The sequence below is a fragment of the Podarcis muralis genome, chromosome 2, assembly GCF_964188315.1.
Source record: "Podarcis muralis chromosome 2, rPodMur119.hap1.1, whole genome shotgun sequence".
Lineage (NCBI taxonomy): Eukaryota > Metazoa > Chordata > Lepidosauria > Squamata > Lacertidae > Podarcis > Podarcis muralis.
The window spans coordinates 98,338,922-98,352,498 of NC_135656.1; the positions used below are offsets into that span (position 1 = coordinate 98,338,922).

General features: G+C 44.4%; 1 protein-coding gene across 1 annotated transcript in view; it reads left to right on the plus strand.

The window, feature by feature from the left end:
* Positions 1–13,577, plus strand: part of LRIG1 (leucine rich repeats and immunoglobulin like domains 1) — a 122,910-nt gene that overhangs the window by 57,787 nt on the left and 51,546 nt on the right. The window contains exon 3 of the mRNA XM_028719454.2: positions 6,039–6,113. Coding sequence (XP_028575287.2) covers positions 6,039–6,113 — 75 coding nt within the window. The remainder of the gene's footprint in view (positions 1–6,038; positions 6,114–13,577) is intronic.

The window sequence follows — 13,577 nt, forward strand, 5'->3', positions numbered from 1 at the left end:
AAGACCGCTTCCAACCAGACGGCTAGTGGTCACCTTTGCTTGCTTGCGAACGTGTGTTTGGTGGTTGTTTTTTTGAGGGACATTGGAGACCAGATGCCAAAGCCACTTACCCAACGCACTTTACAGCAAAACGTCTTGTTGGAACAATGTAAAATAACAACCGAGGTCTTGAAACCGTTTGTTTTCGTGGCCCAAGCTCTAGGATATATGGGAGATTGCCAAGTTCTGACAAAACTGCAGACCGACCCCCGGTGCTCTGCACCACCATCTCCTGTTTGTCAGACGCAACTAAAATCCTCTCCACTTCTGTAGCCTCCACGAATGCAGCTGTTTGTCCCAGTCAGAAGCGCCATATTTGCTGCGGTCTCAATTGGAGCTCCTCCACAAACAAGGTTCCCCATATACAGTGGTACCTCGGGTTACATATGCTTCAGGTTACAGACTCCGCTAACCCAGAAATATTGCTTCCGGTTAAGAACTTTGCTTCAGGATGAGAACAGAAATTGTGCTCCAGCGGCACGGCAGCAGCAGGAGGCCCCATTAGCTAAAGTTCTGCTTCAGGTTAAGAACAGTTTCAAGTTAAGTATGGACCTCCGGAACGAATTAAGTACTTAACCCGAGGTACCACTGTATTTTGATTTTGTGTGTGTGTGCTCATCCCTTATTGCACAGTTGCTCCTTTTCACAGACAAGGACGTCTGTATGGCCTGAGGAGCTGCATCAGGCTGCTGGGCCATCTAGTTAACCACACTGGTCTCGCAGTGGCCAAGGACATGCTTGTGGAAAGCCCGCAAGAGGAGCCTTAGTGCAACATCACCCTCTTCCCATTTGTGATTCCTAGTAACCTGTATTAAGAGTCCTACTACCTCTGGTAGCGGAGGTAGAACATAGCCATCGATAACTGCCTCCTCAGTAAAATTGTTTAATCCTCTTTATTTAAAAGCCATCCGAGTCGCTGGCCATTACTGACTCCTGTCGGATTGAATTCCATAGTTTAATTATGTTTCATGCGCAGAATGTATAATGCATACACCTGCAAGGGAGAGCTGGATTGAAGCAACAATGTCTTTAAAACATTATTTGAGAAGTTACTGAAAATTAGCTACATGCTTCGGGACACTGTGCACTATTCCCAGGGTTTCCAAACCCGTGGCGGTTCTTGGGGCAGTTTCCTTGACTCAGAAGAATTGGTTCGCATTAGCACAAGCCCATTTTGATATCCCAAGCAGGATTTTTGAGTGCTAAGTTTCTGAAGGATCTATTTATTTGTTTATTTCATAAAATTAATGTAGCGCTTTTTAAGCACCAAGCTTCTGAGGGAGTTATTTGTTTCTTTTATAAAATTTACACACCGCTTGATTGTTTTAAAAACCCTCAAAGCGGTTTACATAAAGATAAAAAAATAAAATCAAGAAAAAAATCACAACCACACTTTCAACCGTATGATAGTTAAAATACTAAAACAGATTTAAATTGCCTCAACTTTCTAAGGATCTGGACAGGCTTGTCTTAAAGAGATTAGGGGGAAAGAGACTTGAAATTTGTTTACATGAGGCCTTCATTCTCTCTTTCTTCAGACTTATCTCTCTAGAGCTTTTAGGATATCATGAGCCATAAATCCAAACAAACAACTTTTAAGCTATGCGGATCTGAAAACCTAAAGGGTAAATAAATGCGAACCAAATATGCATTTCCTTGTTAGAATTAGAAGCTCTAACACATTCTGAGGCAGAAAGTCAAAATATTTCCTCTTGATTCCCCCACCGCTGCTCTCCTTAATTGCTGGTCAGAGGGTGAAGGCCAGGAAATTTAGGCAATTTTCAGTCTGCCAGACAAGCAACTGTTATTATGGTAATTAATTGACTAATTCGACACACAAACAAGGGGTTTTTAAACCAAGAAAAGAGCATGCTATGTGACCCAGATCAGCTTTCACTCCACTCACTGACAGAATTTAAATCCTATGCTACTGAGACGGATGTTCTCTTCTGTCTGGTAGTGCAGCAATGGAATGACAAGTTATGAAGCTTCTGTCTTAACAAATTCTGCACACACACACCTTTAGAAAAGAGTTGCATATTCATCCAGTCATTCCACACACACCCCTTACATAATCCTAGTTTGCCTTTGTTTGAATGCAAATGTCTTCAAATCATTTCCAGAAGTTTATTTTCTTAACAGAATTTTTTAAATATATAGCTTATTTCAGCCTTTTACCTAAAGACAAGGAGATGCAGTTTTGCACGAAAATTTGCTTTTGAATGTGGAGGCCTGTACAAAAAGAATTCCTGATTGAGACAATTAGCTTCCAATGGCGAATAAGCATATTTCAAACATATTACACTTGTACCTCAGCTGTCGAACGCCTTGCTACTCGTACTTTTCGGCTCTCGAACGATCAAAACCCGGAAGTGAGTGTTCTGTTCCCAAACTTTTTTTGGAAGCCAAACATCTGATGGGGACGTTCCACGGCTTCTGATTGGCTGCAGCAGCTTCCTGCAGCCAATCAGAAGCCGCGCTTTGGTTTCCGAATGTTTTGGAAGTTGAACGGACTTCCAGAACAGATACTGTTCAACTTCCAAGGTACGACTGTAGTTTGTTTTAGAAGATGGGCTGCAGCACATGTACAAGGGCATGTGTCTTGCATCCAGAAGGTCCCAGGTCATTTCTTCTCCCTGAGATCCCAGAGTGCTGCTGCCAATTGGAGCAAGCTGCCCCCCCAACCTAGTGTCCTCCAGATGTTCTAGACTCATAACTCCCCTAATCACCAGCCAGCGTATTCAGGGGGCGACGGGACCTATAGTGCAAAATATGTGGTGGACACCCTTGGCTGTAAGGGAAAACTCTGGTTTGTTTGTTTATTTTATTACGCGTATATTCCACCTTTCACCCAAGGAGTTCCAAGTGGCTTTCATGGTTCTTCTTCTCACATTTCATCCTCACAACAACCTTGTGAGGTAGGTTGGGCTGGGAGTGAGGGACTGGCCCCAGGTCACCCATCCCAGGTTCTAGCCCGAAATGCTTAACCACTACACCACAGCGGCTCACCACACTGGTTCCTTCCCTCTCCTGGGTTCCTAAGATTTCACCAGTTATTGCCCTGTATACTTTGAAGCCCACGTCTCTTGCAACTGAAGCAATGAGTAACAGCCTAAATGAAGCGTTTAAAAAGTCACGATCGCTTTACATGCCCATTTCCCTTTGAAATAAGCAGGATTTGCACTGGAATCCTGTGCATATGTACTGCTAGTTCAATGGGGCTTCCTCCCAGGAAAAAACGAGCTTTGGAGTGCAACCTTCAAATTGACTGGCTTTGGCTCATGTGCAGGATTAAGCCCTGTGGATTTTTGTTGAGCTTGTGCTTCAACCTCTCCTGTTGAAACCAAGGGGGCTTTTAAAGGGAGGGGCCTGCTTGCGTCATAGTTGAGCACTTTAAACATGAAGACTCTGACTCTCAAGTTGCTCAAGTCAGTGTCTCAAATTGCATGTTTACGGGATACAGGCAGAGCAACACCACAGAGTACACAGCCAGCGTGGGCCCAAGACACTTTGCTTTCTGCAATCAGGCATAACCCTCCCTTCCCATTCTGACACCAGTTCCAGATTTCATCTGTCTGCCCTCCTCATGGTGCCTCCCAAAGCAGGTTGCTTTCATTCTGCCAAGTGGCCGGGCTGGTTCGGCACACAACCCTGCTTATCGGATAGCACTCGAAGCGGGGCACAAGAACTCCTCCATGTGTGGAAAGGCCATGCGGAGAAGATTGCTAGACTGCATGGTTCTCTTATCTCTTTTGCCTTCCAAGGTACAGTGGTACCTCTGGTTAAGAACTTAATTCATTCTGGAGGTGCATTCTTAACCTGAAACCGTTCTTAACCTGAGGTACCACTTTAGTTAATAGGGCCTCCTGCTGCCGCCGTGCAATTTCTGTTCTCATCCTGAGGTAAAGTTCTTAACCCAGGGTACTACTTCCGGGTTAGTGGAGTCTGAAACCCAAAATGTTTGTAACCCAAGGTACAGTGGTACCTCAGGTTAAGAACTTAATTCATTCCGGACCTAATGGGGCCTCCTGCTGCCACCGCGCCGCTGCCACACGATTTCTGTTCTCATTATGAAGCAAAGTTCTTAACCCAAGGTACTATTTCTGGGTTAGCGGAGTCTGTAACCTGAAGCGTATGTTACCCAGGGTACCACTGTATTTGTAACCCGAGGTACCAATAGTTAGTCATACAGCCCCTTTCCCAGCCCCTCCACCCGAATTTTCTGTCAGGTACCACAGAGTTTGTGACTACTACTCAAACACATTCTTGGCTGTGTGTAACTCCCACTTCGATTAAGTTCATGAGTAAGATGCCATATGGGGTTACAGTTCTCCCCTCCTTTAAAAAGCAGGAAAGGTTGCATGCATAATACGGCAACAGGAGCTGCACTCTGAAATCTCCGGGAGCTGAATGTGTCTCGTGATCTGCAGTTTGGCCACCCTTGATGGGGACCTGGCATGTGCTGCCGTTCCATAAATATGTCTTAGCAATAACTGAAGTAGGCATGGAATGTGCAGCTGGGTTTCTGTTACAAGTGTTCTTGGCAGAGACTTGGCTGGAAAGTCGCAAAGATACAGGAAGCGCCGAACGAATAGTTTTCTGCAAATAATCAAGGCATCAAGGTAATGCAGGTTGTTGTTGACGATGATGACAGCCGAAATCGAGCTTCATCCTTACAGCGAAATGACTATCTGAGGCTCGCCAAATGGGCACACCTCATTTCAGAGCTGCTTGCTTTTAAATTCACCTCAGGGCAGTTACGAACAATAGTGTATAATAGTGTGCGAAAGGTTCTCTGAATCCCTTCATCCAGACTAGAGGGTAAACAACTCCCCTGTGAGGAAATGTTAGAGCACTTGGGGCTTTTTTTGTTTAGAGAGAAGGTGAGTAAGATGAGATTTGGTAGAGGTGTATAAAATTAGGCATATTGTGCAGAATGTGGAGAGAGAGAAGTCCCCCCTCCCCCTTCTTTCACATAACTTCAGAACTCGTGGGCATCCTGTGAAGCTGCATGTTAGAAAATTCAGGACATCTAAAAGTACTTCTTCAGATAGCGCATAATTGGCCTTGGTTGCACTGTTGGATGACCACCTCTGGGAGAGATAAAAGACAATACTTCTTCATGGAGTGTGTGGAATTTGCTCCCACAAGAGGCAGTGATTTCTGCCAACTCGGATGACTTTAGAAGAGGATTGGAGGGCAAGGCTGTCTTCTGCCTTCATGGTCAGGAGCAGTTATGTTTCTGGATACCAGTGGAGAGGGCTGCTGTGCTCAGCTCCACCTTCCCGTGCATCTGGTCGGCCCCTGAAAACACTGGATACTGGACTATAGATAGGCCATGGACCTGATCTAGAAGGCTCCCAGCTCGTTATGTAAACTTGCAATGATTTCTGTGTACTCAAAAACTTGTGCGTTATTTTATGACATCTTGGTTGCTACCTCCGCTTCCCGTTTCTGGAATGTTCTCCCTAGGGAGGCTTGTCTGGCGCCTCCGTTGCATATATTTAGGTGCCAAGCAAAAACGTTTCTCTTCAACCAGGCCTTGGGTAGATTATATAACCTTTTAAATGTGTATGTGGGAGGAAGGTTATTGGTTTGTTTTGCAATAATAATAATAATAATAATAATAATAATAATAATAATAATATTTATTTATTTATTTATTTATTTATTTATTTATGCCCGGCCTTATCTGGCTGGATTTCCCCAGCCACTCTGGACAGCTTCCAACAAAATATTAAAATACAATAATTCATCAAATATTAAAAGCTTCCCTAAACAGGGCTGCCTGTTTTATTACGTATGTTGTGTTTGTATTTTGTATTTTTATGATGCGAACCACCCTGGGATCTTCAGATGAAGGGCGGTATGCAATTTTAATAAATAATAACAATAAATGTGTTGGTCTAATGAGATTTTGTCATTTGTTTTTCTCATGGGCTGGCATAGGTACCATTTTGCTTTTTTGTTTTAAAATTATTATTCTTTGTTTCTTCCAGGCATCTGAATAACAATGAACTGACAGCCATTCCATCCCTGGGAGCAGCTTCAGCCCACATAACTTCTCTGTACCTGTAAGTCTCAGTTTAGCATGCCTGTTGATATATTCTTTCTTTCAGGAATCTGTGCAGGGTGTGTGTGTGTAGAAAGCTGGAGCTTTCTAGAACACTCAGGATTCAATGTTGGTTTCCCATCCCTATGTCCCTGCCTCTTAAAAATGTTGTTGGACAGGTGTGGCACTCCAGATGTTGCTGAACTTTGACTCCCATCATCCATGCTTAATGGGTTGGACCAACCCCCATGACCCCTAACCATGGACATGATGGGTATGGGCAATGGGAGCTGGAGTTAAACAGCATATAGGAGAGCTATCTGTTCCCCATCCCTGATCTAAAGGGAGAGCTCTGACATTTCCCTCATCTATATGTGACTGAAGAAAGATATGCAGTATCAGCTTTGGACCTCAATAAAACACATTTCCATAGATTCATTGCTTCCGCCACCCTAATCATATTCCTGCCCTTCATTGTGCACTTCCAGATTTTATTGTACCCGACGTTGCTCAGGAATTCCAAGAAACCCAAAGAACTTGTGCGGTTTTGAAATGGGTGGTTACCATCAGTGCAGTCTTGAAAGGCTACATCCACCATCTTGAGTCAAAATGGTGTCCACGTTAGAGAAACACAGATGAAAGCTTGCCCCTTTTTCTCGGGAACCGTCGTGAAGAATTTGGGTTACGATATCTTCAGGGTGCTCAAATTCATAGTTAAGCAGGACAACAAGCTTCAGAAATATAAAGTCGATGTTGCTTCCATTTGCCCCCTGTATTGATTGAAGGTTGCAGTTGAGCCCAGTCATTTTCATACTTGGTCAGTGGCTGTTGTTATTCAGTTCCTCAAAGGAGGCATGGAAGGTCTTGGGAGAGAATATGATAATGGAATGGAACGTGCAGTATACATGGTGTCCATCGAGCCCAGACTGTACACTCAGCATGGTATGGAACTAAGACCTAGACTTGGGCATGTTACCCACTGTTGTGTGTCACATGACTGAGGCATAGGCCTGTTCACATCCACACACCCCTCCCAAGAGATGATCCAAGTGTTGTTGTTGTGCCACCTGCATTGATTAGGCGCCGCTTTTTCTTGTTTTTACTTTGTGATGCCGTGGTTCCACCGTTAGGTTTAACCAGGCTTCCTCCAGATGTTTTGAGACTACAATTCCCATCATCCCCGACCACTGGTCCTGCAAGCTAGGGATCATGGGAGTTGTAGGCCAAAAAAGATCTGGAGGGCCGAGGTTGAGGACGCCTGGGTTTAACTGTTGTTGTATTGCTTGTGGGCGAGCACATTTGTTTATAGTGCTGAGATATCTCCTGCAAGACAACATGAAATCAATCGGTAGGCATGAAAGTGAACACTGTTATTAAAAGGGGGGGGGGGAGGAGGCTCTTAATAAGATAGTTGCACAAGGGTGCAGTTTGTCAACATCATTGCTTAGCACCCTCACATCTAGCCACTGCTGTCAACTTTAGTCCCAGTTAGACATTTCCAGTGCTGGGCTGTCCTAGCTTAAGGCTTCCTACAGCCTGTGAAACATTGTGCGCTTCTGACTGATGTGAAGTGACCTTGATATATTTGTTTAATCCCCCACAAATTACATGGAGTACATAAGAGAGCAAGACAAATTGGCTGCATTCCTACTTTTCCATTAAGGCTGTGCTAAAATATGGAAAGCTGCAGAGTTCCATCTTTCAGGTCAAAATTGGCAGCTGTGATCATGTCTTCCTCCCCCTCCCTCCCCCAAATAGTTCATATTTCAAAGAAAACAAAGTCAAATCTAGATACTTAAGGGTCCATTATTTTGAGCGTATTTTGCTGCTCCCCCCACCTCCCGCCCCAATATGCCACCGCTGAAGGGCAAACCAGAGGAAGGCTCAGATGTCTCCGGCTTTATTTCTCCATTTTTTTGCGGAGTTTAAAGTTTTGCTGTCACCAGAGTGAATGCTTAAACCACCTTTTATTCTTCAGTGGCAGTGATTTATTATCTACATCAGTGGTTCCCAAACTTCACAAACTACTTGGAAATTGCTGAGGGTCTTGGCGGACCACTTGATGGGTTTACCTCCCCGATGTAGCTGTTGTAATTCTATAGAATTCAAATTGTAATACGGTAAGATGCCACGTAAGGAATAAAAGAAGCAAGACAAATACAATTTTTTAAAAAATCAATGTGAATATTTAATGTGATGGAGGTGTTGTCTTCAGCCACAAATCCAGACATGATGCCACAGACCACAGTTTAGGACCCCCCCCCCCCAATCTACATTATGGTTTAAATTTGCTGTTCAGGTGCTCATTGGGACTGATTTGGTTCCCAGCCCATGCAAGGCACAACCTGCCAACCCTTTGCTTTTCTGATTAGTACTCAACCATTGCATGTGTTCCTTGCAAGTTTTGAGACTATATTCCAGACTTGGCTGTGAAATATAAACAAATTAAAGCCCTGCACAATTCCAGCTAAACTCTCACCACCACCACCACTGCCCATACTGCTTCCTTAGATAAAAGATTGGGGTTTTTTGGGCCTGTTGTATTTTCTGGCCTGATTTTGATGATCCTGCAACTTGTCTTGTATATAGCAACTTCTCATGTTCAATTTGCTGCTGAAAGTCAGGTGTTGCTACTACAGCCAGGCATCCCACATCCATCTGTGCTGCAATGTTTTGAGACTCAGCATAAAGTTTAATTATTCACTGGGGAGCAGATTTTTATATTTCTCCCTTTCTGCTTTGAAAACATTGCCAAAGCGGTTCATCTCCGACACCAGCAAACAGTTGGGGAGGGTTTTCATGGAACAGAAGAAAACAATTTGTATCTGAGTTAACCAAAGTCAGGCCTGTGAAGACATTTAAATGCTAACAACTGTTAATGCTACACAGTCACTGTTCTACCCCAGGAAACTCAAAGTGTAGGAACCAGATTCTGATAGCCATCTGTACTAATTCTAAAGTTACACAGGCAGGAGCATTTTTCTCATTCTTTTCTCGCAGCAATTTTATTTAACCATAGTCCACAGAAGAGAACATGTGGGAGTTATTTACAGCTGTTTTCAGAGAATGTGTAGCTGTGGAATTCCCTCTGCTACGTTTATTGTTCCATCTTCTAGTGTTTTGAACTCCCTAGGTCTTTTATTAAGGGTCCCGGTGGACCCTGCATTTCCAATACTGTTGGCAGTGACGGTGGAACGCTGAGCACCAGAATCTAGCTTCCAGACTCAGAAACCAAAATAAGGCCTAGAGAAGGACTGGGAAACCTTTCACCGCACCCTGGATGTGGGATAGAGAGTACCACATTTCCCTGGTGGAGTCTGCATTGCAGGAGGGGCTGGAGTCAGACACACACAGTCACATGCTCTTAATACACACAGGCACACACTTGACATGCACAGGTGCTCACACATGGGGACTTGTACACAATTATGCACGCTCACACATTCTCCTCACTGGTGCAATTAAGGCTTTTTGCTTGGTTTTTTAAAAACCTCTTTTTAGAGTCCACAGGAGGGGTCTTTCGTAAGTCTAAATGCTGTGTGTATAATTGAAGGGGGTGGGATTTGGGCTGGGGGGGGAACCCCTCCTATTGGCACCAGTAGGTCCTTTCCCCAAACCTAAATGAGGGGTGGTGGTGGTGTTTTTGGCATTGGTGTGCGGCAGTTGTGAAGCAAAATGTCAGTCTTTCTTACCCAGTTGTATTACTATCAAGGCTTGGCCAGTTGGCTTAAAAATCACCCTAGTGACTTCAATAGCATTTTTGGAAGCCTAATTGAAGTGCTAGGAGGAAAATCTGCAGGCCGGTCTGGATGGGGAGTATCTGGTCTGTGGGTGCTCAGTTATCTATATGTGGGCTAGAGCCTTGTAAAATGAAGAATGGCCCAGAGATGCTCAGACTGTGATCCGACGAGTTAAATGAATCTTTTGTGTGGCTATCAGATGTAAAGATGATGCAAAGTAGTCACCATTTTTTAGGTATCCCAGGAGTGTAAGAACCAATCTCTCAATCTTTCCCAACATCAGGGTCTTTTCCAGGGACTCTTCTCTTCTCATGAGGTGGCCAAAGTATTGGAGCGTCAGCTTCAGGATCTGTCCTTCCATTGAGCACTCAGGGCTGATTTCCTTAAGAATGGATAGGTTTGATCTTCTTGCAGTCCATGGGACTCTTCCAGCTAATAGTTACTTTTAAAAGTTGCAGACTCTCAATTCCTTGATATGGCTTAGGTTTCGATGATGATGATGATGATGATGATGATGATGATGATGATGATGATAATGATAATAACAACAATGACAATAGTAGTGATGTTTTTTATTGTATGTCTCTGGAGTTGAATGCTAGCTGCCTGCCCATTTTTCCCAGTCGGGAGGAAAACGAAGGTGAGAACTTGCTATGTTCATTGAATTACTGCTAGTTTCCACCCTACCACACCCAAGTCCCCCAAAACCATGTAGCAGAAGATTATTATTTTTTAACACAACCCGCAATCTTTGGAAAAGACTCTTACCTATCTTATTGTTTCACCTACTGGGAGACTGACTGATGTTTCGCACGGCAGATGTGTTTGCTATGCATATATGTAATGGTAAACACTCTGAAGACCTGCTTTCCACTAGGGAGGAGCCACATACTGGGGAGCCGTAGCCAATGGTGTCTTCTTCGCCCTTCCCCACATCTCCTTTTCACCCTCAACAGCAGTCGCCAGAGAAACATGGATAAGTGTAACATTGGTGTTCATTGCTTTTCTAGTAGGGTTGGAATGGAGAATCTAGCTAGACATATATTTTTTTACTGCAGTCATCAAATACAAAGGCATTTTATGACCCAATACACCCAACAGCTTGCCACTTGTAATCCTACATTCTTGAGCTCCTCCAGCATTATGATCCTGCTAAGAGAAAGCACTGGATAGGAAGAAGTCACAAGCAGAGTTAAGAGCGTTTCCAAGTTTGTTTTGTTTTTGACCAAAGGAGTGGAAAACAGGATTAGCTAATTCGTAAAGAACACAGCGGTGCTCTGCAAAGTGTTCAGTGCCAGAGTGAGATCAATAGGGCTGCACAGCTGCCAAACAGAGCATGTTCTCTCTTGTAAAACATTAGTCATCTTTGCAGACTTGTTAGTGTAGAGGTCAGGCATAGGCAACCTTCGGCCCTCCAGATGTTTTGGACTACAATTCCCATCATCCCTGACCACTGGTTCTGTTTGCTAGGGATCTTGGTCATTGTAGGCCAAAACATGTGGAGGGCCGAAGGTTGCCTATGCCTGGTAGAGGTGCTTCCACATTAAGCTGCAGTTTAACCAGAGAAGTAATAAAGGGAGGTAAACAATCTGTTCTGCCATTGGTATTTCAAAATACATGGGTGTGAAGCTTTCTTGTATACAAAGACCTTTTAAACAGAGCTTCCAAGCTCTCTATGCAAGTATCAGTATCATGGGAGAGCCCATGTGGGGAAAGATCCAGGGCAGAGGTAGCAAACATGGTGCACTCTAGATGTTGTGGACTACAACTCCAATCATCCCTGATTTCTGACCTAGGGGTGAAAGCCTAAGTCCAAATCATAGCAAGGAAGATTGAAGGAATCCAGTTTGATTAGCCTAGAGAAAAAGGTTGTTTGTTTGAAATCTGCCAACTCCAATTTTTATTTAGAAGGATCTTGGGGGAGAGAGGGAGCCTATGAATGATTTTAAACGGCAGGTTTAATGGCTGATCTCTAAGGTTTCATGCGTAGCACAGATGCTTAGGTGTGGTGCACTGAAGGCTAACCTAAACAACTTGTCTTGTCTAGTTAAGAAAGAAAAAGTCCAGGGGGGGAATCTAGGCAGATCGAACCTGGTGTACAACTGACTGTGAACATTTACTTTATTGTAGGCTTGATCCACAGTCATCCCATTTCTTTCAACAGGAGAGCTTATTGAACCCCTCTTCCTTTTGGCAAAAAATAAATGAATGGCTTTTTCCTCCAGGACAGAACTTTGCAACCCACCCATGGATACATTTGCTGTTTTAACCACAAGTGTGATTAGTAAATTACAAGGAACATGGAATGCGCAGCCTTTTCTGCTTCCCAATTCAGTTTGGGATGCCTAAGAAACTAAAGACCCCATGCTCCCCGTCATGAAATGATGGTCTTGAGCATGGTCAAGAGCATATTTTCCTGTTGAAGAGAAGCTAGAAAAACGTGTCCTGTCTCCCTGTCACTGTTTCACACACACCATCAAATCGTAAATAACTCTCCACCCCAACACCCATTTTCCTTTCTTTGGAAGTACTTGGGAAGAAGGTTGAGGTGTTTGTTTTTGCTTTCTCGGAAAACCTTGGATAAACTTGAGACACCCCCCCCCCACCCTCGCATTTCCCAAGAATACTTAAATACATATTTTTGAGTGGAGCCATCCCATCGCTAGTTTACAGCACACTAGCTCTACCATCAAATAAATCAGCTCCTCTCTGTTGCAGCTGTCGGGTGTGGTAATTCAGCCTGTTACATATCAAGTGGTGTCTGAAAGTTTCAATAAAATAGCCTGGCTCCACACCTCGCTTTTTAGCTTTTTTTGGTTTTTAATTGATGATCTTGCCCGGCTACCATTGTAGCGACAAGTTCAGTTCAGTGCATTGTGGCTTTCCAATGGCGTTCGGAGGATGTAATCCGCTGCTCTTGTGAAAGCATGGTTTGGGCACCTGGGCTTGGTTAAGGCAACAGGAAGACAAGGGGGCGGCTTGACCTATTACAAATTCGCAAGCAGCCAGTCCAGAAGTCCGCATGATGGTGCACTTCCCACCGTGGGCTCCATTTGCTGTTGCACAAAGTACTTCTTTACCTCTTGGAGAATGTCTCCCACCGTGTACGCCTTCTTCCCTGCTTTCTCAGCCAGCAGCGGGAGCTTAGCAAGTTCATTGTCGTTTTCATTAATGAAGGTCAGGTTGGGCACATTGAGATGAGAAGCCACCATCCACTGGAGAATAGCCTGCAGCTCCTTGTTCACGGGGCTGTCGTCCGCATTCTGGTTGCCCACAATTACTTCGGAGTCGGTTAACTGTTCGCCGTTCGCCGGCGAAGTTGATGTTTGGCCTTCCGAGAAGGAGTCGCCCGAACCGTTTTGTTTGTCTGGTAAGTCGTCGGTTGCTGTCTCGGAGGCGTCGTCTTTAGCCGTGCGTAAGGACAGCTTTGTGACGGATAGTGACAGTTGATCCATCGGTTGGTCGTCCGTCTGGTTCATGTTGTCACTTGCAACAGAACCACCCATGGCCTGTTCTGGTACAGCCCTGTTGGATTGGGATGAGCTCTCAGGAGCAGCCGTTGTTCCAGTGGAGCTGTGAGACATATTTGCAGCAGCTCACTAGACAACCTTACCCAGGGCTGTACAGAGTTGCTCTTTTGAGTTGAGCAGGTTTGATGACCCAGCCGGACACGAGATGTTTGCCTGCTCTCTCAGATGCCCATGCTCTTAATACTGACCTGATAGCATTTTCACTCCTGTGGGCAC